Source organism: Neolamprologus multifasciatus, chromosome 19 (assembly GCF_963576455.1).
Source record: "Neolamprologus multifasciatus chromosome 19, fNeoMul1.2, whole genome shotgun sequence".
Taxonomy (NCBI): domain Eukaryota; kingdom Metazoa; phylum Chordata; class Actinopteri; order Cichliformes; family Cichlidae; genus Neolamprologus; species Neolamprologus multifasciatus.
Window position 1 is genome coordinate 2,528,946 of NC_140457.1, and position 26,669 is coordinate 2,555,614.

Below are 26,669 nucleotides of genomic sequence, written 5' to 3' on the forward strand. Positions count from 1 at the left end.
CTCACGTGCTTGTGTTTGTGTTTTCTCTCTTATAGACAGGATTTCCTGGTTTCCTATGAGCCCCTCTATAATCCCCCCAATAGCACTCCAGTGAAAACCAACTCCGTGTCCCGGTATGTTCAGGGACATATAGGAAATGAGTTATCAGCCACTTGTCACCGCACACTGGTACAGAGGTGTGTAGGATTAGCGTTGTCTCACAGCAACTTTACATTTGATTTTTCCTTCGCTTTCGAGAGAACACGTGAACCATGACGGTAAATAAGCACTCACTGCATTAACAGATCCTTAGGATCTCCCCTCCAATAGGTTTCTATTTATTTTAATTAAATAAATGCATAATCTTTCACCTATAATGTTTTTAAGAATACACCCTGGCAAAAATAAATAAACACAAAAATATTTGACGAATTTTTCTGTTTATATTATATTAGTATTATTACTTCTTAATCTAATTAAAATTTTATATTATTTAGCTACTTTTTGATATTTTTCTGACCGGCGCCCCAGACGTCATCTACCACGTGGTGTCTTTACCACGTGACCAACCCGGAAGCCTGCACCGTGTGTTTGGCATGTCAACATGTCTGAGAGGAGTCTCCTGCTTTAGAGCTTCATTTTTCTAACCGTGGGTTTTTTTTCTTTGCACCATGGCGCAGGAGGTGTGCGGCCTGAAGGCGCAGCTGCGGCAGAAAGAGGAGGAGGTCGCAGCTCTGAAGAACAAACTGGCGCAACTGGAAAAGGTGCGAAAGTGAATTCACGTCTGTGTCTCGGTGTGTTTCATGTGCCTGATTTCTTGTGTGGCATTAACGGTGCAGTTATAACGTGAGCATAATCGGAGCTTAGTTTAGTGACGATATCGGGGAAGGACGTTACGTTACTCCAACACCTCAGAGTAACGTTACGTTACTCCAACACCTCAGAGTTTATCCGGCTATCACAAGGTGTCGCCACAGCAACCAGCTGCATAATTAATATTAAATGCATCATTGAGACAAGAGTTCATATTCACCTGATCCTTAAAATCTCAGAGTTTAAGATGAAAAGTTTGCATTAATTCTTATAAAATAAGATTCCCCATTGTAGGCGTCTAATTATTATATTATTACCTGACGTTTTTAAACCTTATTTTAAATAATAATAAAAAAAATCCTAATATATTCATTTATGTGAGCCTACAATTTATTTTCTCCATCTAACCATGTTTATTGATCGTTTATCTTATCTTCTAAATATGTCACCCATTTGTGCTTTACTTTAGCCTGCTGGTTATTAATTATTATCTCTTTCTAACATTTAACCTTTGACCTTTGCTGATCAAACCTTTTTATTTCCTCCTGTTTTCACATGTTTTGAGTTAATACCATTCAATCCAAAATCATCCATTTTTTAAGAACATTTTCTGTTCGCCCAGATGATCCAAAGTCCAGCTTCATGAATCAAATACTTTCCTGGATTTTTTTAAAGACTCATCCAACTCACTTTCTGACCTTTTTTCATAGACTGAAATCTCTTTGAACATGAATAGCTTGAAAGCTGTCATGAAAAAGCGTGAAATGTTCAAGTGAACCAGGATCTGTAATTTAGTATAAATGCACAAAACATGTCTGAGTATTGGCTCTTTAACATGAGGAAACATCAAAGTGAAAATTCAGTGAGAGTGGTCACATGGTGCAGCTCTAATCTGAGTGCAGCGATACATTTGTACATCAGAGTTTATCGGAAAAACACAAAATACTTCAAATATCAAAACCTTAAAAAACACATCTGGATTGATTTTAGAGGGAAACCGTTGAAGACTTTGGTGACACATGAATAAAAACTATGCAAATGTATTTGGTGTGACATCAGAGCCGAGCTGCATCAGTGGAGCTACATCAGAGAGTGACGCCCCTAACCCCGCTCGCAGGCAAAGCGGCTCTCACCAACGAGGACATCACGCGGTACAGTCGACAGCTCCTGCTGCCCGAGCTCGGTGTGCGAGGTACGGATGGCTGCAGATTACACTCGTCTGATGTTCAGAGCATTGTACCAAGCGAGGACTGATTATCTGCAGGTCAGCTGAATCTGTCCAGGACATCCGTGCTGGTTGTGGGCTGTGGAGGACTGGGCTGCCCCCTGGCGCAGTATCTTGCAGCAGCAGGTGTTGGTAGGTACGCTTGTTGATTAGAGGACATCACGACCAAAGTAATCAGCTCATTAAAAGTGGCGTTTACTTAAAATAATGTTGAGCCATAAAAAGTTAATTTTTGGTGAATAAAACGATTAAAGCTGAAGAGACAAGAAAACGTGCGGTATAACATTTAAGATTTAACATTTAGTGAGAGCTATACTACCTGTTTCCTCAGGTGGGGTGTCAGGCAAACTTTGGATGCATAATTTAAAAGTTTGTACCTTATGAGTATACTCGTTGGTATCAGTGTTTGATGAGTTTTAAAGCCTTTCTTGCCTCCCCAGGTCGCCTCGGCCTGCTAGACTACGATGAAGTGGAGCTGAGTAACCTGCACAGACAGGTGCTTCATGGAGAGGAGAACCAGGGCCAGGCCAAGGCGCTGTCTGCTGCCTGTGCAGTTCAGAGGTACAGACTTGTTTTATTGCTGCAATCAAGTGTCTGCATGTGAACAACTGCCAATATCTATGCAAGAAACCAGAGACTGGATATTTCTCTGTTTAGTCCTGGTCACTTTAAGGTTGCATGCAGGTAAGCATGAAGGACTAAAACATAGCGCAGTGGCCACAAAACCACCGTCCTTCATCCCAGCACAGTTTAAACTCTTATTCTTCATTTAGTTTCTACATTCAACAACAGCAACGACATCTTACTCAGGCTCAGTCTGACATGATAGGCGACGGCTTCTCTGTGGACACTGCGTATAATTCGTGGTATGCAGATGTTTAGAGAATACTAAAATCATCTACGACTTCAAATATGAAAAATACTTTGAGTATACTGTTACTAATCTGTCTAAAAATGCCCTCCCCCCCCCCGAACAGGAAACAGAGACCTTACTATTTGGATATTATTAGTAGATGTTCAGTAACTGTGATAATTAGTGTGTTTTATGCTCTGTGCAAACATTGGGCTGCGTTATAATGCACACTGGCGCTTTCCAGTCTCGCCACAGTTTATATTTGTTTTTGTGTTTCACCCCAGTCTACAAATATTTTGTAAACATGTTATTTTAGAGCCGGCTGTTTTTTGTGCCTTTTTGCCACACAGTGGGCCTTCTGTGGTTTCGCGCACACGTCTTTAACCTACGGCCACACGAGGGCGTCAGTTCGCTGACTAGCAAAGAGCCGAAACATTGATTTAATGCTGTGCAGCACTTGTTCCCCAGTTTTATTCAGCCTTGTTGTTAATAATTGCTCTTTAACGATCGTTTCTTGCATGCACGATGCAAATGACGTGCGATTGTAATGAAGTCGAGATGGCAAAGATGGAGAAGGAAGGAAGCACGAGCAGGTTCCCACAGGTCTGCTGCCACAGTCGGGACTCACATGTTGCTTTTTTGTTGCTTTTTTGGCTCTCGTGCTGCTGCAGGACAGTTAAAGTGTTTGTATTAAATGTGCTGTTTATGCAGGACACAGACTTTTTAGGGAATTACTTGAATGTGCATTTATCTCTGCAGGTTAAATTCCACTGTGCAGTGCATTCCCTACCACCTGCAGCTCTCGCCGGAAAACGCTTTACAGCTCATTCAACAGTATCCTCTATTGCACAGACCTCTACTTGTAAAGTCATGAATATGTCGCGTAGCTGCTATCTGCCAAGTCTCGTTCTGTGATTACTTATCATGAAGAGAGATTCAGAGGAAGCTGTAAGTAACGTGTGTCTGATAAACCGCGAGGACGCCTTGACTTCACTGACCTCATATACGACATCGTGGCTGATTGCTCAGACAACGTCCCCACTCGTTATCTGGTGAACGACGCCTGCGTGCTCAGCGGCAAACCTCTCGTGTCAGCGAGCGCCTTACGGATGGAAGGGCAGGTAAGGTAGGAGGCAGACGCCCGTTTTCCTCATCGGTGCAGTCGGTACAGTTTGCGGTGTCTTTTGTGCGTCTGCAGTTGACGGTGTATAACTACCGTGGAGGCCCCTGCTACAGATGTCTGTATCCAGTGCCTCCACCTCCAGAGACGGTGACCAACTGCTCTGATGGAGGAGTGTTAGGAGTGGGTGAGTCTTGTTCCCTCACCTCCACAGTCGGTGTAAATGATCGTTCTTTATAATATTTCCCGCTTGTATTGAAGTTCCAGGGATAATGGGCTGCTTCCAAGCGTTGGAAGTCCTCAAGATTGCGTCTGGACAGGGCTGTATCCTTTTTTTCTTCACCTTCTTGTTATATATAGTTTAGTTATTGTGCTTCTTTGCATCCTTCTGTATTGCATTGTTGTACTGATGCTAACGCCTCCCGTGATGTGTCAGTCGTGATGTTGCACCATATTCCCAGCAAAATCCCCGAATGTTGCTATGGCTTTTAATGTACCAGTGGGAGACGCGCCAGACTCTGAACCTCTGAATGGAGCGACACGGTGCTTCTCAGAAGTAAGTAGCCTTGTTAGTAACCTTGACCGGGCGTGCCAGCTTCCTGCAGCCAGCAGCTGGTGATGTTTGACGCCCAAGATGCCAGGTTCAGGTCGATCAGGCTGCGGCCAAAGCAGGCCGGCTGTGCAGTATGTGGAGAAAACCCCAGCGTGACCCGGCTGGTGGACTACGAGGCTTTCTGTGGATCTGCTGCCACAGACAAGGTTGGTCATAAGAGAAACTCATTTTCTGCGGTCACGACATTTACAGAGGAATGCTGGTTTTTGAAGGTTTCAAACGTGTTTCTTAAATCAACTCGATTTATATTAAAGTGACATTTTTAAAAGTGCAAATAATTTTCCCTAATTCTCGGAAAATTCTCTTTTCAGTGCCGCAAACTGAACCTGCTGTCCAAAGAGCAGAGGATCACAGTGCAGGTGGGTCATTGCGTGACTCCCTGTATTTAGTGCTGTTTATTATATGATTACTCCTGATTTTCTCAGTTTTCATGCGCGTTCATAAACTGATTGCATCTCGGTGCTGACCCAGCCCCAAATGGGAAATGACTTAAAATGCGCCTGTAAATTTCCTATGGGAAAGAATAACACGTTCTCTTTGGCGCCGAGCGCAGGAGCGTGGATTGCATCTGTTTATGTTTCTGCAGAACTGCTGCTTTGAAACCCACTGAGTCATTTGCACAGAGATGGGGATCATGATTGATTGGGGTGCAGCTGAGATTGTGCAAGAGGCTGCAGTTAGAAACAGTTTTGCTTCCTGTGAATTAAGGAAAAACTACAATTACGAGTCCAGGAGTAATTTTGGTTTCCCTGCTTGCGTAGAAATCAACGCCTTTACCCAAAAAGCAAAGCCGCACGTCTGTAATTGTAGCAGCTGGTAGTTTAAGTGTATTAAGGGCTGTTTTAATGTGATTCCAGGACTATAAATCGATAATGGACAGTGAAGAGCCCCATCTCCTGTTGGATGTGCGCCCTCTGGTGGAGGTGGATATATGCCACTTAGCCTCCTCTCTCAGTATCCTTTAAGACAGAAATCGTTCTGGCTGCACCATAATCGTGTATTTTCTCTTCGTGCGAGCCTCGTGTCTGTGTGGCTGTTCGCCTTACATCGCTGCCAGATATTCCACTCTCAAGTCTGGAGGAGAGGAAGAGGGAACATCTCCAGTTACTCCGGGAGAGAATCAGCCAGCTGAAGCAGCAGATGGCAGGTGACTGCCGGCCGCCAGGTAACACAGCAAAAACACCATTTAGGGCGTGTTGTTTGAAACGAACGGGCACGTACAGTCACTTGTGCATATTCAGAGGCCACTGTGTAGTCTCACACTGCTGGGCCGGAGGCTTATTTTGGACGGCTAGAAGCAGGTTGTAATGGGGTTGCTATGCGAGGCCTTTTCCAAAACAAGTACGGTCAGCCTGTGCAGCTGGCCCGCTTTACAGAAATTAACATTCAAAACATTATTTTGGTGACGTTCTTTAATCAGCGAGATAAATTTAGCCTGGACTTTACTCTGTCTCGATTTTTAAATATTCACCTGTTTGTACCTGATGTTGTGTTTCAACCAATCGAACGTAACGAGTCCACCGGTCTGTCTTGACTTCTCTCTCCAGTTTACGTGATCTGCAAGCAGGGGAACGATTCTCAGAAGGCCGTGCAGATTCTGGAGAAGATGAGCGGATCAGAAGTGGACCGTGTCACCGTGAAAGACATCTGTGGGGGCCTCGCGGCTTGGGCGAGGGGAATAGACTGCACGTTTCCGCAGTATTAATGCATTTGTTATGTTTTTACTGTTAATAAAGGCTGATTTCTGTTTGTTTCTCTGTTCTTGGCTTTCTTTAAACTGAGCATCCTGATGAGAGAGAGGCTGTTCTCACAATCTCACAACGCAGTGGAACTGTTGGACAATTTCCTGACATTTGTTCTGTAATATTCTGAGTATTAGTTAAATAACATATTAGCCCTTCAAAGTTAATCTATTCATAGACTACGTCCCTTTATTTTAAGCCGAGCGCACTTTAGGTAATAAACCTCGACTTGTATGAACTCCTTCAGTGCGACTCTCGCTTCCTACTTGGGTGAGCCATTTATTACAATTCGATCCGGGTCATGTGGAGTAAAGTTTTTTTTCTTTTTTTTTTTTCTTTTGGCATGACCAAGTTGAAATAACGGAAAAGAAAAGGCACATGCGCACTGGTTCGAGCTCGAGCGGAGGCGCCATTGCTTCACATGGTGTGTAGTTCAAGTTTTCCTCCCCACTCATGGAAAGTCAGTTATGCGGACATAATAAAAAGACTCCAAGCCCCAGCGACGGTCGCTGCTCTTTTTCTCGTCGAGCAGGGGGAGTAGTCACAGCTGGAAGGATAATAAGATGCGCATGAATTTACAATCTGGAATAAAAGATAAGAGAAAATTAATGCACGGAGCGGCTCGTCTCAGCGAGCAAAACTAAAGTTAGTATGTGTGAGCTGCGGGCTGCGCCGGAGTGCTTTCTGTGGGACTTGTAACAAAGTGCAGAAGAATAAAGTTCCGACTGCGCTTCCCTCACTTGATGGAGTTGAAAAGTTTCTTCAGCCCTCTCACAATGGATCGAAAAGCGCCCTGCGCCGAGAGCGAAGGTAAAGTATCCTGTAAGAAGCGTTTAACTCGACGTTTGGCTTTAACCCGACCGTACCGGAGAGAGCGTTCCGCGGCCAGGCTCAGAAAGCGCAGATTCGGGGCTTGTATAACTTGTTTTGCTGGCATTCTCGGCTCGGGTTGTTCTGCCAGCGAGCCAATCGAAAGTGGGAGGGGAGCAGATGTTCAGAAGCCTCGGTTCCAGATGTTTGTGGGGTTTGAATGCGTACAAACACACAAGTGATACCCTTTATCGACGTCTGCGCGTCTCGTGGCCTGCTGTTTTGGCGTTTTACGCGCTCGCGTACAGTCGCCTACTTCCAACTTTCTCACAGTTAGTCGAGAAATGTAGCGAGAACATTTTAAATAATTGAAATCATAGACAAGCCCCAAACTTTGGGGGCGTGCTTTGCTCCGATCCTTGCAGATAATAATAAATATTTATATTTGACTTTAAAAAGCTCTGAATAAAGATTTGTGACTAACGTAAAATGAATCCAGCTCAGCGTCTTTACTCTGTAAGAACAGCAGCTGATTCATTCATACACCCTGAATGCTTTTCACAACTGTTTTCAGATATGAGAATGCTTCTCGTTAAAAAGCAGTGCGTGTGTGTGCGTGTGTGTGGTGACAGGCTTCCTGTGGTCAGAGTGGATTACTGACTTCACTAAGGAGAAGGAACAAAACTCCAGGATATGAAGTGTGTTGCTGTGATTTCACTGCAGAGGCCTGCGTATCGTTCAGACACTTCTCCTCCATCACCTGTCAGTCTGGTGGCAGAGCTCGGGCCGTGGGAGCTCCAGCGGGTGGATCGGCTGTTAGTTTGAAAAGGACGGTATCATTTTGACAATCGACTGACTGTTACTGATGAAGACCGAAGATTCCCCCTATCAGGAGTTCATCCACACAAACCCAGCTGTGCTTTTCTCTGCCAGCCCTCACTGATTCCTCCACTGTTCAGACGTTTACGTTGCAACTGGAAGAAACCCAATGTCTGCCTCCTCTCCCCCATCCTTACCTCGAGCCTTCCTCCACTCTGTCCATGTGCACCACCCGTCCTTGCCATCCACCCCGTCGTCCAGCCCGTCTGGACCCGTCTACACACGGCTGTCCAACGGCAGTCACAACGCCCCCAGCCCCACCAACTCCCGCAGCTCTTTCCATGGGGTGTCCTTCCTGCTGCAGATCGGACTGACCAGAGAGACGGTGAACCTGGAGGCCAGTGACCTGTCGCTGTCTGCTGTGAAGGACCTGGTGTGCTCCATAGTGGATCAGAAGGTAGGGACGTCTTCACTCACTCTTTATTATACTTAACAGTCTATTTTATGCCATAAAGGACGTTCTTCACCTTCATTGTTTTCTTTAATCTCTTCTGAAATGAAGCGTGTTGCACAAAAACAAGCTCGCTATCTGCAGCGAGCTTGTTTTTCACAGTGCAGCCGTAATATCAGAGGCTCAAGAGGACCAACGTGACGAAGCACCAGCATGTGTTTTGCCATCTCCTACCATATTCATCTGTTTTGGTTTTGTTTTCCAAAGCAGACATCTGCGCCATGTGGCTCCCAATGAGTCAAACGCTGCAGAAGCATGCACACAACAGCATCGATGCCCCTGCAGCTACGGTCTGCTAGCGCCTGCTATTTATGCTGCTGTGTAAGGTCACTGGACACGATGCAAGTGCAAGTACAAACTCATATGCACGCGCATATATGAAGTGGTTTTGTGCATCTCGAAGCATTATTTGCAGATGGTAGAACCGGCTTTAAGCACAAGTATAGGTTGCATCTTTCAACAAACGAGCGCCGTGGCGTGTTTACCTCGCCGTACTTTCTATGTTCTTGTAGTTTTGTGGTGAAACTGGTCAGAAATTTATAGTCATCCTGCATGTGCGTGTGTGGGCTCTTTTTATAATGTGTGAAGTAAGAATGAGGGTTTAACATTTTAATTTCCTTCATCTGAAACAACCTCATATTATAAGCACAGCGAAGCCGCAGTACCCCAGATGTTATGGCCGTCGTGTGAAGTGGTTTTCTTCTCCATAATCATATAATAATTACAAAAAGGGCAAAAATAGTATTTGGTATAAATTGGAAAGTTAAACGCTGTATTTGCACAGTGAAAAAAATCGTAGTTCATATCTATCTGCTGAATGTGTGGCGTTTCTAACCGTTTATAGGTGCTGTTCTTAACAGTTGTGAGGGATTAATAGTATGCAAAGCCTATTGGAATAATGGAATGGCTTCTGTGTGCATGCACATGTTTAACCTCTTGCAAATAATGATGATTGTGTGCGTAATTATCATTGAGTGCATAAAAAGAGAGGGTGATTAAACAAAGCACTTTCATCAGCCACTAGAATCTGAACATTTATGTAGGTCAGAGCCGCGCTGGTCTTTGAAGTCACGATGATTACAATTAAAAAGGAAAAAAAAAGGGAATTAGGAGCAAATTTGTGCGGAACAAATGGGAGACGGTGCAGGAGCCGTGTGCGCCGAGCCCGCGTCCTTTGCTTCGTGTCGTCCAAGTTGACATTCCAGAGGAGCGGGGTAATGTTGTTGTTCTTTACGAGGTCTGCTGATTCTCACTAGCTAGCTGGTTATGAACAGTTCTGGTTCACAGAGCAGAAAATCTCATCGCTGCACAAATTTGCATGGATCTCGTAACATGTTGGTGCAGAACGCGCAACAGGAAAAGGTGAGGAAACACGATGCTTTAGAAACACCTTAAAGAAAATCAGGGCAGCGCCTGCTTTTTGAGTTGAGATCCAACCGAGATACGGTCCGGCTTTATCTCTGCATCGCATGCGTTCATTCGAAGATGGCGGGCAGCCTGATAAGATGTGCCAGGTGATTAGAAAATTCATGGCCAGCAGTCAGGCGAGCCTATAAACATCTGACCACGCTGTATATCTTTTCATCATAATATACTGTACATCATCACCGCAGAACACATCCAGCCTGTTCATCCACATTAGTGTGCAGCGCTTCTATTAAACGCTGCCAGAAGCAGTGCACTGCTTCAACTATTTCATGAAATCCAGCCATATGGCTTTGATATCAGTGGAAAATATGACTGTAGGCCTCGTGTGCTCTCAGTCCATCCCTGCCTTCTTTTCTAGAATATGCACGACAGCGGTGAGCGATACAGAGTCCGCTCATCCCGGCCAACTTTCCCAGCTGAGGATCTCTGACCTTAGCCGGTCTAGCCGTTGACAGCAGTCCCAGGATGTCTCCAGTCAGCACAACCTCAGGTGTCTGTCAGCGCGGCCGAGGCAGGAAAAAGCGTCGACTTTATGTTGTAATATCTGCGCGGAGATGGAGTTTGGATGGAAGCGTATTCCCCCTCTGTGGTGCCGTTTCCTCCGCTGAGAGCTGGCCCGCTTCGCCGAGTGACTCACCGCTCAGCCATGCAACAAACAGGGATGCTTATCCCAACTCAGATCTGTGCAGTTCAGTGTCAGTGTCTGCTGCGTCAGCTTGTAAGCTTTCAGTGTAGAATCCGGTTGCTTACGAACCGCAGCGGATATCACATCGACGTCTTGTTAGTCGATACATTTGTATTCAAACGGCTGCACAGTCTGTCCACCTTTGTGGCCGCTGTGCCAGCAGGGCGGGATGGCAACTTGGATCCACTTTTCTTTCTCAGCGGTGTCCTTGAGCTCTTTTGTTTAGACAGCATAAAGAAGTCGATGCCCTCCCTACTGTCTGCTGTCTGAGCCAGGCTTTTTTTCCCTTTAGACAGCCAGCTCTATCTCCCACTGACCGGCTTGATTAGTAAACCAGGACTTAATGAGTCCAACTAAGAGAATATCTTATGAATTATTGCTGTTATTTCAGGTTGTTGTGAAGGTTTCTGCCTCTTTAGACACACATATCGTCTCTAATCGGTACGTTATGTGCTTTAATATTCGAGATAGAAAAATGCTTGCAGCGCATCGCTCTGCACAAACACTCTTCTGCTGCAGTTGCTCTAAGAGGGTATCGTGAAATCTGCAGTCACATTCCTTTGGTATCTCCTTAAAGCTTGTGATCATAGCTTAAGGATGAAAAGTTTTCTGATCAGCAGAGTGCTTTACTTTGCTATCGTTTTCCTTTTGAGCTCACTTTTCTCTGGAATATACTGTATTTCTAGTCCAGCTGTGGTTGAACGGTTGTCAGATTTCCAGCTGTTTGCATGCTCTGAATCATGCCTCAAAGGTTAATATTTAGTAAACTATCCTTATAGTATTGAATGAGTCTCTCTGTTTCACACGGGGTCATGCAACCTTTTATAATAGCTGTGCATTGTATAGTTTTTCTACGGCTCGTTCTTCTTCCTGCTAAACACCCGACCAACCACATGACTTGGCTGCTTCTACAGAATAGATTTTCTTTCTGTTCTCTGTGTTGATGGGAAGTTGATTTTGATAGTAGCGGTTTGGCTCGTAATTACCAACTTATAGTGGTGAGGTCAACCGTATTCTCGCGCACCCTGACGCTGATAACTTCAGCTTTTGTGGTCACTGCTCTTGCAATCTGCTGAATGCTTAAAAGTGTAACTCTTTTATTGTCACCACTTGGCACAAGAGCATCAACCCTAAGCCAGGCTCCTTGAAGACTGTGAGAAAGGAGGAGGGGAGCCAGTAGGGTGGAGGAGACCAACCCCTGTCAGGGTACGAAGAAGCCCAGATCTAACCCCGCGATGGCTCCCTGATCGCAGCCTTGTTTCACCAGCCCAACTCCTCTGCTTTTGGGGGTTTGATGAATGGCGTGAGATAAACATCCAAAGCGTCCAGTTGTTGAATGCTTCCTGTTTGGTGTCACCCAAGTCCTCTCTAGCAGCCAGCAAAGGGAGCAGCGGCGGGACAAAAGTTCACGACTCCCAGTTAGCCAGCTGGTCAGCCTGGCGAGCCAGTCGGCTACAGAGCGTTCGTCTTTGCCCAGGCATTTTTGGAGGATGATGTGATGTTCCTGGGCATGGGTGGGATTCCAGTGTTATGAAACTCAGACGCGTGAGGCTAAATTCTTGCTGCGGTCGGAGTGAATATTTGACAAGTCGTAAGGAGCGCTGTAATGCCGATTTCACGGTTAACACAGATCCGTTTTCATTCCTGTTCAACTGTATTTAGTGCAACAATAGAATTTTCTGATGAATGTCGGCAGCAACACGTTTGATATGTTTGAATTTACAGGGGAACTTGGCATCAGTTAAAAGTTTCTCCATCAAAGGCGACAGTAAAGTTTAGCAGGAGGAAGGAAATTTGATTTTATTTGGCACTGGAGATGGAAAGAGAGCATGTTAGCGTTATGAATACTTTAATTTAGCCCTTAGGATGTTGATGCTTTTTCACTACAGCTGAAAATGCAATGAAAGGCAGCGGCCTCAGCCGCAGGTTCCCCCATTGGTTTTGTCAGCACTGTGACTCCCAGTCTCTGGTTCAGAGCTCTGCAGCTGCCTCTGTAATTAGCCAGACAAAGAGCTTTTTGAGTCAGAAATGGGCCGTGTTGGACAACACGCAGGAAAAAAGCAAAGTATTATAAAAACAGAAGGGTTTGGATCGCTCTAAACCTTTGAGTAATATCACTTACATGATGCAAGGTAACAGCTGGCAGAGAAAACGAGATCAGCTCAGAATTCTCCTCCAGGATTAATTAGGCTGAGTTGCGACAGTGCAGAAGATTTGTGTTGGTTTGGATTCGTACGGGACAGCGAGGCCTGGGAATGGAGCCGTTTTAATACCCGTGGGCGCCGCGAGATATAGAATCTGTGCTGAGCGCACAGGACGGCCTGTAGGAAGCATGGGCACATTATAAAAATGCTGTGCAGTGAAAGATTTGAATAATGACTAAAACTGCTGTCAGCAAACCGAGCTGGAGCTTTACAAACAATAAACGGAGCTGTTGAACGTAACATGAAGCACTCATGACGGTGACAAAACACTGCACAGGTTCCTGCCTCGCACTTCCTGTCTGCACTGCACAGATCTACAAACAGCTGTGTATGTAGCTCCGCCTGTTAGTACTGAACTTGTTCTTTGACTGCCATTAATAATTAAGCGTTTTTTAATAAATCATGCTTTGATAATTGTTTTTTTGGTGGTTTTTGTTTTAAAAACACTTTTTCCAAAGGAGCTGTTTTTTTTTTCTTGACCAAAAAATATAAATTTGTGCCTCACGGTGAAAGTGAAACAGAGGATTACGTGTAAATCAGTGCGTCACCTTTGCAGTTCAAACCTTTTAGCAGCTGTGCCTGCTCTGCAGTCGACTGAGGGTGTTATTTAGAACTTTTTTGAACATGCCAAGCTTTTAGAGCCCAGCTGATGAAGCATTTTTGATTTGTTGATTTCAAAATCCGTTATTCCGAAAACTGGTAGTTTTCTTCTTTCAAACACGTGTGTTGCTAACAAAGTGACTCGAGTCACACTGATCGATCACCAAATAGCTGATGTTGGCTGATAACACTGAAACAGAATCACTATAAAGCGCTACCAGTGTTTGTGCATGACTTTTACTGAAGCTACCCAGTAGAGGTGGGAATCACCATACATCCCACGATACGATATTATCACAATACTTAACGCACGATACGATATTATTGCAATTTTTAAAAGTATTTTGCGATATTCAGATTCTGTACATAAAGGTAAACTTTATCAATATTCATTTTCTCTAATATCAAAGTCTCACACTCAGTCTTGAAAACTATGCAGCCCCTTCAGCAACTGAAGAATTTGAAAGTAAATTAAAACAAAATATAATTTTACATTAAATAAAAAAGTTAAAACTTAAAAAACTTAATTTTTTAAAAACTTAATTAAAATAAAACATGTCTTAAATTAAAATAAGTAAACTGTCATGTTTATTAAACACATTTGGACAGTGAAGGAATGTCAGGATTCTTGCTCAGAAAAAGGATCAACATGCTCTGAAGTCAGAGCACAAAAACCTTTTTTGTAACAAAATATCGATTTCTGCTGTCCCTGTATCGATACATTATTAGCAAACAAAATATCACCATACTACACAGTATCGATTTTTCCCCCACCCCTACTACCCAGCTAACACATCAATGAAGAAGACTATAAGGCACATGTGAAAACATTTTAAATTAAGCTAGGCATTTTTTTATTTAAAACCCCACAACGTTGGTTATTTCTATATTCACATTCACATAACTGCTTGAAAAAGATGCTGAAAATGAGTAAAGAGCTGCATGTGGCTGACCCCTGTGACCCCGGCCTAGCTGCAGTACATGCCCAGTGAAGTTTACTGCAGGTCTGTTGACAACAGCAGGAATTCTGTTGTTTAGGTCAGCGGACCCCAACCCCGTACCCAGTGTTGCCAACTTAGCGACTTTGTCGCTATATTTAGCGAGTTTTCAGACCCCCTAGCAACTTTTTTTTAGAAAAAAAGTCGCCAAAAAAAGACGTGAAAGCACATATCGCTTTTACTCTCAACAAGCAGCGGGTGCTGTAACGCAGTCAGTTCTTCTTTTACTCTTATGCTGTTTTGTGGATCAGGTTTAAAACTACTTATAAACACACACACACACAAAGTAACTCCACCAGAGTGCCTATTTCGGGTCACTTTTGCTGGTCCAAGCCCGGATTAAGGAGCAGGGTTGGAATTGTGACATTAAAAAAACAATAATTGCTAAAAGAAATTTAATTTGTTGTTCTAAATAAATTCTAAATGCATTTAGGACATTTTTTGCTCACTTTATGTCTTGTCCACGATGTTATTTCTCTCTCCAGCAGCGTAGGTTACAATTACATTAGCATGACCAATTATGCAAATTAGGTGATGACGTCATTTAGAGACTTCTAGCGACTTTTAGAACAGCCAATAGCGATTTTCCTATTTTTTAGATTTTACTGAGGAGTTGGCAACACTGCCCGTACCAAACGACTCACGGAGTGGTACCGGGCCGCGAGAGTTGAGGTACGGGTGTGAAATTGATGGTTTTCAGCATTTTTATCAGTTTTATCGTTAACTCGGTTTCCCTGGGTCTTTTCCAGTGTTATGAATAAATCTTTTTTTGTTACTGGTTTTACTTTGTTGAATTTTTCCGCAACACCTTAAACGCCGCTCCGTGAAAATATCTCGGACATAAACCGGTCTGTTGTGCAAAAAAGGTTGGGGACCGCTGCTTTAGACAGAAGCTACAAAACGATCGTATTAATCTGCAGTTTTTACTTCCTTGTTCGTTACATATTTAAAAACTTTCAAAAGAAAAGAAAGGATTAGGATTACAGCTACAGTAATAAAGACCTATTTATTTTATTTGCTTGTATCACTAACTCATAAATACCCCTTCTGGAAGAAAAGCATTGACAGAAAGGCACAGGAGACATAAACAGGTTATAAGGGGAAGGAAATAAGAGGTGAAAACAGCATCAAAGAAGTGCACAGATGGAAAATGGAGGCTGCAGTTCACATCGAAACACATGGGAAATAAATCAGCACCGTCTCCCTCGCTGCTTTTCTTCGACGCTATACGGCCACATGTAAATGTTCCTATGAAGCTAGCTGACATGTTTCGCCCCAGAGGACGTCTCGACATCACACGTGTGATCTGCACAGGGCCAGACGTTTCCTGGAAAGCACATTGAGCTTCTTCTCAAGGAAAAACGAGTCTCTCCAGTGTACAAACTTCTGGCTTTCAGCCTTTTCCCCAACATTTCGGTGTCATTTGAAGGCACGCTAACGTATTCCAAAGCCATAGAGCTAAATGGATATGAGGATGGGACTGCCGAAGAACAAAAGTCTTCCATGTACAAATCAAAAGCCAACGTGCACGAGGAATCTATCAATTTCCCCAGTCTTGGAGTAATTTGTGGAAAAGGGAGAGAGAGAAGAAAAAGGAAAAAAAATATCTCTGAAGTTAAGTGAGCTAAGTAATTTCTACCATCTGCAGTGCACATTTCTACCGCCTCGCTCTCCTTTAAATGTAAAGTGGCAAGGCAGAGCACGGGGCCTGGCCGCAAAAGTCGGCGAATGACAGAGTGGAGAAGCGTGGTCCTCTCTGGGGAGAGGGGGGCTGGGACAGCCCTTGGCAGTCCCTGCTTGGGGTGCAGAGGGGGTTGTGGGCACCGCGTGGCTGATGTTCTGTGCCAAAACCATCAGTAGGAGCCGCTTCTGCCACCAATCACGGCTTCGCCTTGGCCTGTCTGCTTCTCGGTTGCTCAAATGTCCTTCATCGCACTTTACCCAGTGGTGGGAGATAACGTGGCATCGCTCCAATCCCTCTAATACGGACTCACAGAGCTCCATCGCAGCACGCAGGAGCACCGCGGAGCTATTTAATGCTCGCACATGCTGGCGACTTTGTCTTTGCAAAGCCAACCGCATGAAGCGATTTAGGAGCACTTCCCGAGAGATTCCTCGAGTTTCCATTCATAAATTTGTTACCGTGGCATAACGGATGTCTTACTTCACCTATTCATGTATTCATTAACAGGCCTTCCTCTGTTGACCAGCTTCTAACTTGACTGCACTTGCTGACAATGTCAGCATGCTTAGAGGACTTCAAGCATGACGAATGCTGAAGAGAAACAGTTAAAGGCGGTGTAGTGACGAGGACTCGACGCAGTTAACCACTAATGTCACTTCTCTGACTCGAGGAGCTCGTAAACTGAAAATGCAGAAAGTTGCTTGTTTGCGACCTCAGCAGTTAACATCAGAACCGCTCGCATGTCGCCGACTGACACGCAGCGGCCGTGCAGTCGTATCGCTTTGGCGTTATCATCGATCCCTGCAGCACGAGCGCGTCACAGAGCGTCTCGTTCTCGGCTGTTTTCTCAGCGCTCTTTGCCTTTCCTGTCTCAGTGCAGAGAGCGATCTGTCAAACTGATAGGAAGGTGGCAGAGGAAGTGAAATTACATGTTGATACAACAAGAATACAACAACAAGCTCTCCGACTTACGATTGGAAAACGTCTCAAGAAATGCACGTCTATGAAAAAGCAGCACCGCGGGCAAAAGGGAAAGAAAAGTTTGGTTTGTTTGAACGTTTCTGAATGCAAGGGGAGCAGTCAGCCACTTAATTTGGGCTCCTTTTGTCACTCTCTCGTTCTTCAGCCGTGCTCGCTGGTTAGTTCCCCTCAGAGCCGCTCCCTGTTTCCATATTCTCTCTGCTCCTGCTCTCCAATCTGCTGTGGTCGGCAGAGCAGCACAGCCCGTTCACTTTGTGTGCCTGCGTTCAAATGGCTTTTCTCTACCCTGCACTTGCTATTATTCTTGTCTGCGTGTTTAAACATTTAGAGAAATTGCCTCTCGGTGGCTGTTTCGAAGGAGGTGACAGCTAGAGTGTTGGAATTCGGCCGGACTGCTTATTTAGCTTTAGTTTTCCCTTTTCAGAGGTACATTTACGCGAAACTGTGTGAAACAAAGGCACATCTGTAAAAGCAATTCCTCGCTATTACTCGGGAATAAAGTAAAGCTTATGCAGCTAGTCCGGAGCTACTTTCTGCTGCAGAGCCCACAGCAGTTATTAATGCTTTTGTTGAGCAACAGCAGTGTTTCTACATCCTGCCATTATTGCACACCTTCTGACCTTTTGCTCTAGCAGAACAAGAGAAAGTGCAGTTGCCATCAATCTCGCAAAAATTCCCCCCCAGGTTCACCTGTTTATTCGCCCCCTGTGGAGGTGAATCTGGCGGCCCTACTCCAGGTCACAGAGAGGAGATGGAGTATGTGCTGCAGTATATCTTTGGGGGAGGAGGTGCTGGCTGAGGAGCGCAATGGAGCAATAACTCATCGGTGGTGTGCGGGGGCCTGGCCAAGCATGTCTTAGATCACACTGCTGTCTTCCTGCGAGGCCTTAGATCCTGTGACTCAGCCTTCCTCTCCTATGCCTGGCCTCTGGGCGCTGTTGCATATAAAACCCGCACACGGAGACGCACACCCACACGTGTTGGAGATGCGTCACTGCAGAGGGATGAGGCAGGTTCTGTCATGCATGTATAAAAAAAACTTGGTGTTGTTCGGCTGGAAGCCACCTGGCTCTCGTCGAGGATACAGTGGCTAGTAACCAAGCAGTGACCTCACCGCCATTATCTCGACTTCATTTCAGCGCTTTTGTTCTTAAGGCCGAATTGCGATAGAAGGGCATTGTTCCTCCACATCCAGAAAATTACTGTAGGATTTTCTCAGCTACGTTTTATAAAAGCAGGAGGACGTTCTGCTTTTGTGCTTGATGTAAATCGGGTAAGGGGTATAGCTTTCCCAGAGTCTCTCGGTGATTGAAAGAGGTCTAGAATGACAGGTGTAGAGTTTTCCACTGTGCTGTGGTCTGGAACAGGCAGCTGACCTAAACTCAGTGGTTAGAGTTGCAATTCCTCCGAGTCCGGACCAGAAATGTAGATGCACATGTTCACGTAGATGCACAGATATGCGCACACAGCCCTCCACCTACAAAAACAAGACAAGCAGCAGTGAATTAATTGCATCTGTACGTTTGGCACCAATTCAGACCCGTGCATTCATCGTCTTGCAGAGCGCGTCAGCTACGGCTAAACCAGGCGCAGATTTATGTGAAAGTGCACAGGGTGAAAAGCTGTTTAGTGTCCAGAGACGCTGGTCAAACTGCGGCCGCACAAACAAGCAGAGTGAGTCTGTCTTCTGTGCAAAGTGGGGGCTGCGAAGGCTTTGAAGGAGCTTTGTTTCTGTCATGCATGCTGAAATTTGTCAGATATATTTAAACAAAATCAGGCATGTTTCTATTAATATGAAGAACTCGCTGCTGTGTTCCACGATGACACAGCCTCATGCAGTAAAAGCTATGAATGAACCATGAGCCGTATGCGACCACATGGAAGAAAACACGTTAGTCAGCCTCCAGAGTGAGAAAGTCACAGCTTCTCTCGCTGCTAATTCACCACGTGAGTTTCCTTTCCGTTGCATGCGGCTGCTTCAGTCGATTACCCCCAGCGAAGTCTTCCTTTTGCAGTGGAAGGAGCAGATGTCGCCAACGCATCGTGAACGTGTTATGGAGAGCGGTGGGATCCATTTGCTTAATCTGAAAAAAATGTGCAAAGATTCCTTCTTGAGTGTAAACCATTTGAGGGGAGTGCTTCTTCAGTCAGCTGCACGTACCTTTCAAATCCCTTCCAACCCACTTTGACTTCTGCCTCCAGCTGCAGCGTGTTGTTCTTGGCCTGCGCATGCAAACGGAGGAGCAAACAGGTTTGCTATAGAAATCAGGCAGGCAGGTTTCGTGCACTCGGACGGTTTCGTGCACTCGGACGGTTTCGTGCACTCGGACGGTTTCTTGCACTCGGACGGTTTCTTGCACTCGGACGGTTTCGTGCACTCGGACGGTTTCGAGCACTCGGACGGTTTCGAGCACGAGGACGGTTTCGTGCACTCGGACGGTTTCGTGCACTCGGACGGTTTCGTGCACTCGGACGGTTTCGTGCACTCGGACTGTTTCCGAGTGCACTCGGACGGTTTCGTGCACTCGGACGGTTTCGTGCACTTGGACTGTTTCCGAGTGCACTCGGATGGTTTCGTGCACTCGGACGGTTTCGTGCACTCGGACTGTTTCCGAGTGCACTCGGACGGTTTCTTGCACTCGGACGGTTTCTTGCACTCGGACGGTTTCTTGCACTCGGACGGTTTCGTGCACTCGGACGGTTTCGTGCACTCGAACGGTTTCTTGCACTCGGACGGTTTCGTGCACTCGGACGGTTTTGTGCACTCGGACGGTTTCTTGTACTCGGACGGTTTCGTGCACTCGGACGGTTTCGTGCACTCGGACGGTTTCTTGCACTCGGACGGTTTCGTGCACTCGGACGGTTTCGTGCACTCGGACGGTTTCGTGCACCGGCTGCAGAGCAGAAACGAAGCACTTTCTGTGCATTCGCCTGATTCATCGTGGACCGTTTATTCAAGCTCAGTCGAGTCATGCTGGTTCTGTATAGATGACAGAGTCTCTGAAACATGTAGAAATAATCCTAGATGAAAATGTTTTGCCTTATTAAATCGGTCGACTTTATACTCGCTAGTCTCCAGCCTGATTCCTGATTCCAATACCTGATTCCGGTATTGAAAGTATCAGGATGGGATGTCGATCTGTTCCTTTAATACCGTGACATCAAAAGCGTCACGCCTCCTTTCCTGCAGCCATGTGGTTTGCATTCCACCGCACTTGCTCCTTGCGTGTGACATCACTCAAAGCTGCAATGCAACATGTGTCGTTCAGCATGTGAATTTCATTCATGTGTTTGTTTGTTTATGTATTGGTGGTTATGGTAACGCTCGAATTGACTCGCAAGATCTTTTCTTACTTCCTGCATTTAGTGGGATAGATTTTCTCTGCTGCGTAAACCTGGTAAGAAGCACGTTACTTAATTAGCTCGACACTGCGAGGACATCTTCACCATCAAAGTGAATCCATTCAGCTAAAGTGAATGGAAACTGTTACTGGAGGAGCCAAAACACATAATGTTACAGAAGACAGTGGAAAAGCAGAGTGTTTCCAACATGCCCTCTTCTGACGCATCCGTCCGAGTGACAAATTCATTATTTGGCTGCCGTTGTTGCCCACATCTAGTGCTCTTGTAATTTGCAGTGCATGAGTGACTTGTGCCATGCTGTGTGGAAAAAACTTGCCTGGTATTACATTAGTAATGTGCAATGAAAACAAATACGATTCCACTGTTGACTTTAATAAATTAACAAAGTTTCCACATCGCGTTTGATGCGACTCGAAGAAAGTAATTACACAGCTTTCCTCCAAGATTCGTGTGAGCACATAATTGGATTTTCCAATGCAGCCGTTGGACTAGTTGAAGTATTGAAGTGTTTTCCTCTGTTGTGGGAGTTAAAAAGCACGTCAAAGTCAAACAATGGTTTCCCCATTGTTTTGACATGAAAACACTGTTGTCCTATTTGTGAAATCCTCACTACGGCTCAGCGGAGCTAATGGTTTCACAACAGACTGCGGAGCTCGTCGGCGCAGCGCGCTGCCTTTTAAATGTGCGACGCATCAGAATGAATCAAGTCACGATTGTAGCTGTTAACCCAGTTTGAACAGATGCCGTCTTTTCTTATTGGCCTCTCTTTAAGATGCTCGCTCAGATACAGGAGCAACAAAAAACATCTCGTGTCTTCTGGTTCGGTGTCTCTGGGCCACAGCGATCTGTTCCTTAGCACTGTTAAATAATTACAAGGTTATCAGTCAATAGATTTATTTATCTGCTGAATAAAAGCACCTTGTATCATGGCGATCTTGTGACAGTGTTTATCTTGCCACCTCGAGCAAAATAAACAAGAGTCTTTTACCTCCTGACTCTGGTTAAATGTTTCACAAGGATCCCGATGAAACGTTTTAGGTTGTGTTGGAGGTTAGATAATCTTTTACCCTTTACTTCTGTAATGTTTCTACATATCTGTGGTTCAGTATAAGAAAATCCATTAGTTTACACATTTACACCTGAGAATGCTGCCCCGGCCTTTAAGTACGTATCTGCTCAAGGACATTGCAGAGGAAACATCTACAGTTTCCAAGGATGTAAAGTTTTCCGTGCAGTCTAGCATTTTGTTTCTCTTAAGGTCACCGTTTGATTGAAATGCTAACTAATAGTAACCGACTTTAGTCTCATATCTTATGTAGGGAGGGGAAGCAGAAAGAATCTGGACACCTGGAAGTCCTGGGCTCTATCCTGCTTCTGGCCATATCTGATTTAGTTATTTGCAGTGTTATAAGGAAAACAGCACAATCGTTTGAGTCAGAGTATCCAGAAATATTCACATGACCATGGGATGCCAGATGTAACGGGACCTTTTTTTAAATTTTGGCATTTTATAATCCTTTTGCCAGGAAGAGTATTTCTGAAAGCTTCTCGTGTCGGTGCCCTGAAACGCTAATAATAATTATAATGTCAGCTATTCCGTATTTTACAGTTCTACAGTTTTCCTGAATCCGTACATTTTGCAGCGTCGATGAGACAAATACGCAGTTTAACGTCAGCGTTGTCAAACTTTAGCCGCACTTTTCTTACTTTTCATAAACCAAAGCATCAAAGGATTAATCAAGAAAATGACAACTAGATGAAAATAACTGTGGTTTGCAGTTCTGCGTGTTTCACACGAGCAGCATCGTTTCCATCGTCCAACTTTTATCTCCGGCGCTGCGATGACGAGCTGGACGTTTAACTGTCGCCGTCCTCCACGTCTGTCTGGCTCGCCGCCACACCAATAAAGGTGTCAGGCAGCCCGAGGTCAAGCTGCATGCTTTTCCTTACTGCGAACACGCGGCCATCTGTCAGAGCCTGCGCGATGCTCTTAGCGCCGCTTCACCCTCACCTCTGCCACACATGCGGCGAAACACAAATGTTTAACCACATAATCAGGTGCACGCCATCCTGTTTCACAACAAACTCGTTGTCCTCTGTGACTGAGGCCCTCGTGCAGGAATCGTACAGCAGCCGCACAGAATACACGAGCTACGACTTGTGATTCATTTCACTCATTTATCATTTTGTCTGATAGGAATAAGCATCAATATTCCTCAAAGCTACGCCTTTTTTTCCAGCCAGATCATTTTTTCTTGGCCGTCTTGAGATAATTTGTTTTCGGCTTCTAATAAAATGCGACCATATTTCAAATCTGTCCCGCTCTTTCCTTCATCTCCTGCCTCTTACGCTCTTTCCTTACAGCAGGATTTAGCATATCAATGGCGGATTAGTTCGTTTAACAAAAGCTTACTACTGCAAAGCCCCTTTCCACTTGTCTTTCCAGCCTGACTTGTGGACCTCACACAGCTTCTCTTCGCCGGGGTCTTTGGTGTACGTGTGTGGTCGCGGCTGCTCGGCTGAATGGACTCTCGTTCGAAGATGACAAAAGACGCGCTTAGTCACTACGGGCTTCGGAAATGTATGCAGCAGCGTGTGTGGGTGATGGCGTGTAAGGATGTATATGTGCACGGGCGCACGCTGGAGGTGAATGGTTTATTTTTGCATGCGGGAAGGAGAGAATGTATAAATGCGGCGCTTTATACGTCCGTCCACCCGCAGGTCGGCCTTCGGCTTTCCCTCTACGCCTGCGATCAGAGCAACAAACTGTTAAAACGTTGTCCTAAACCTGCCGGTCTATTGTTCTTGCACCATAGGCTTCCTCTTACTTTAGTAGGGCATGGAAAAAAGTAATGTCCTCTGCCCTCGGAGCTGCTATGTTCTGCAGATGCAGATGCTCTGGAATGGGACTCTGGAAAGTGCTGCACGAGGAGCCAAGAGGAGGTGACTCAAGCTGGCTAGATATGGGCATCGACCTCAGCTTTCGTGTGTGCGTGCGTTTGCGTGTCCAAGTGCAGGCGTGTCAGGCGGGTGGAGGAAAACCCTACCGTGACACTGCAGCCGCCTCAGGAAGGATGCCCCCCCTCCTCACGCCTTTGGTGCTGATGGTTTGAGCCATACAGCATTAATCACCTGAAAGCGTGACAGGATTAGGATGTAGATATGTCAGCCGAGGCATCGAGCTGGAAAGCTTTCGTTCTACAGTCGCGTGCCTTGTTTTTACACATGAGCAAAATCAGCTTCTCGTGCAGTTTGGATATAACTGAAATAGTCTTCATATGTGGATTATGTTGCCATGTAGTTGTTGTGGTGAGGTCAGTGCACAGGTTTACGTCATGACTGAGCAGGAGTAGGGATACAAATAGAAATACATTTTTCATTCATGGAGTCGTGGGGAAAATTAGCCCAGCGTGCAATAAGGAGGGAGGCGTCTGTCCTGACGGGTAGTCAGCCAACGTGTGAGCAGCAAGCATTTTGTGCAAAAGTGGAACATCTGGAGAACAGGAAGAGAACATCCAGGCTGTCGCTGCACATGCACAACTTCTTTTGTTCTGATTCCCAGTTTGATCAGACAGGTTCCAGATGGTGCTGCATGCTGGATCAAAATCTAATGGTGCTTTTCTACCTCCAACACCACGGGATGAAATGCAGCCAGAAACCATGACAGCGCCTCCACCGTGCTTTACACAAACTGACTGTTGTAGCTCTCTCCTAACCTCCCCTTCCACTGAGACGTTTCCGATGAAAGTCTCATCTCTCAGGTCTTTACTGGGCTTTATTTTTATTTATTCATAAGCACATGACCTTCAGATACTGTTGAGCTGCTGTAGGTAGGTTTTGAAGCCTGCTGTTTCATCTTTTGTCCTCCACTTGTTGTTTCCTTTCATGTTTTTAAGGACACATATCACACCATCCTGAGATACTCCAGGTTTTCCAGCTCCAAAAGCTACTTGTCTGACTTAAGTTGTGTTATCTTTATCATTTTCCATAGATTCAGATGAAGACATGAGAACAAATGATGCGTACTAAGTAGGGATGCACCGATACCAATACTGGTATCGGGGCCGATACTGTAAAATGTGTGTGTACTCATACTCGTAAAAGTTAACTGATACCAACTTATTTCATTAATCAGAGGGTGGCTTGTCATTTCTGTTGTAGTTTTTTAGATTGTCCACTAGGGGGACATCCCGCGCTAAACAGGCACAGGGTTAGGCGAGTGAGACTGGCAGCTCCAGATAAAAAAAAGAAACTGGAGGCTGCTGTAGCTAGGCTAAACAAAATGTCAGCAGCGTGGAACAGCCAACTTTAACTCAGGTTTTGGAAAAGCGAAGAAAATTTTTTATTTATTTTTTTTGTGGTCATTTTTATTAAGATTTTATTTTTTATCGGCAGAGAATAAAATAAAACTTGTCTGCATTTGTGTGTGTGTGGTAGAAGTATTGGTTTTTGTACTCTGTATCGGCAAGTACTCAGATCCAAGTATCGGTATCGTATTGGTTTGAAAAAATTGGTATCGTTGCATCCCTAGTACTAAGTCCATTTCTTGATTTAGGCGCTCTTTTTATGCTCGAATGATTGTGTGGCGCTTTAACAAGGAAACCAGAACGTTCCTGTGAAAATGGGTGAAAAAGCAGCCAATGTCATAAGAAAATTAAAGGGAATGAGGGGTGGCTCAAGACTTTTGCACACTACCATATATTTGAGTATTTTTTGTTATTAGAAGACATTTTTGTTGGAACGAGCCTGCTGAAAGTGCATGAATGCTTTTGTAAGCACCCCACTGTTGGGCCTTTCAGTGGAAAAAACCATTGCCGTATAACTTCTCCCGGGGGACACTGTTCCCCTCCACAGTGGGAGTGCCGAGTGCATGTTGGGGGCAGGGGTCCAGCTCCTTTATTACCATGCATCTATATTCTACTGCTGACTAAAGCACCGTCGGTTATCGGTTGCTTTGCAGAGTTTAAATTTTTACCTTTAGGCATTTCATCCTTCTGGCTTAGTTGACACAAGTCATGTGATTCACTCGTGATTTCCCCGGGCCATCAATCTGTCTCGCTTTCTCTCTCTCTGTGTTTCTTGGCAGTTATAAGCCACCAGGTGTCTTATGTGTCCTGTGCCCAGACACGGTACCAACCCCTGGTACTCCCAGGACACAGCGGCATTGTTCTGTGTGGCCCATTGAATGTGACCCTGGTTCAGGGGGAAACAGCTGCTGGATTCTTCAGTACCAACCTACTTGGCATCAAGGCTGGGCTCTTGCCTTGGCGTTAAACTACAGCGTCACAGTTCCCGATCCGTGTAGGGACAGCTTTGAAAATTCACTGAGGGTCGCTGGACTTTTTCCGCAGTGTCAGGTGTGCAGATGTGTCGTTATGCTGCGCAGGTTCCTGGTATTCAAAGCGCATTTCTCCTTTGAGCTTTGAAAAGTCTGAGCAAGTAGATGTTCAGTAAGTTTCACTTTGATTTGACCTGATGGCGTTTCCTCCTTTTAAACACGACAGACGTGCGGCGGAGCCACAACACGACAACACTGGGCAAACTCTGCCGTTTCGCCGCGTGCACAGTGGATATTTTCATTATAGGCCTGTTCCTGTGACAAGAACACGGCTTTCTAAGAGGTTATGGGCTGCCCTCACCACAGGAAGTGACTCAGTATTGACTGGCGCTGCACTTCCTGTATGCTGATTCTTCTGAACTCCTCTCAGGATGTTTACCTCCTCCTTCTCCCCGTCTACCTCTCCCACCCTCTACCCCGCCCCTTTCCTTGGTCACGTGACTTTATGTCGCACACTCAGCTGCAGTTCACGACCAGCTTGTCAAGGTTTGTTTTGGTCAACACGCTGCGAGCGGCGATAGCTGCTGTCGGGCGTTTTAGACACGCTTGGATGAAGGTGATTCATCTTTTTGCAGAAAGCTGCTCAAATCCAGCGGAAACACTTCAACAAAAGCAGACACGTCATCGATTCGTCTTAATAGATGACTCAGAAAAGTCAAAGTGCACAATGCAGAACACACGGGTTTAAATGCAAGCCGCTCGTTTTGATCACGTGAATTAGTCTGTACTGAATTATTCCAAGGATATAGTGTCGATTACTCTGAGGGAGGAAAGGGGCTCTCTTCCTGAGCCACTGGGTTCACAATGCTGCACGCAAGCGGTGATGTAAGCTGCTGGAAATGACATAATGTGAGTGTGTGCGTGCTTGAAAAAGAATCAAGACAACTGGCTGATCCACACCTT

General features: G+C 45.3%; 2 protein-coding genes across 4 annotated transcripts in view; both read left to right on the forward strand.

Moving 5' to 3' along the window:
* The first annotated feature begins 527 nt into the window (after nt 1-527).
* On the forward strand, nt 528-6,357 carry mocs3 (molybdenum cofactor synthesis 3). Its single transcript, XM_085144206.1, has 13 exons — nt 528-743; nt 1,852-1,984; nt 2,057-2,149; nt 2,458-2,578; nt 3,630-3,711; nt 3,881-3,991; nt 4,069-4,177; nt 4,252-4,314; nt 4,586-4,749; nt 4,915-4,962; nt 5,461-5,557; nt 5,661-5,768; nt 6,151-6,357. The coding sequence occupies exons 1-13, from the start codon at nt 651-653 to the stop codon at nt 6,306-6,308; spliced, it is 1,380 nt and encodes a 459-aa protein (XP_085000332.1). The 5' UTR covers nt 528-650; the 3' UTR covers nt 6,309-6,357.
* Nucleotides 6,358-6,460: 103 nt separating this feature from the next.
* Nucleotides 6,461-26,669, forward strand: part of prkd3 (protein kinase D3) — a 39,631-nt gene continuing 19,422 nt past the window's right edge. For 2 of the 3 annotated variants that reach the window (XM_085144203.1, XM_085144204.1), the window contains exons 1-2: nt 6,461-7,155; nt 7,788-8,431. In XM_085144203.1, the coding sequence (XP_085000329.1) occupies nt 8,144-8,431 (288 nt within the window). In that variant the 5' untranslated portion in view covers nt 6,461-7,155; nt 7,788-8,143. Of the gene's footprint in view, nt 7,156-7,787; nt 8,432-19,678; nt 26,616-26,669 lie in introns of those variants that run through there. The other variant, XM_085144205.1, reaches the window with a different exon arrangement.

Coding starts and splice junctions, on each gene's coding strand:
- mocs3 (XM_085144206.1), top strand. CDS start 651: ATGGCGCAGGAGGTGTGCGGCCTGAAGGCGCAGCTGCGGCAGAAAGAG. Junction 4,750..4,914: donor GATCTGCTGCCACAGACAAG/GTTGGTCATAAG, acceptor TTCTCTTTTCAG/TGCCGCAAACTGAACCTGCT. Junction 5,769..6,150: donor AGGTGACTGCCGGCCGCCAG/GTAACACAGCAA, acceptor TTCTCTCTCCAG/TTTACGTGATCTGCAAGCAG.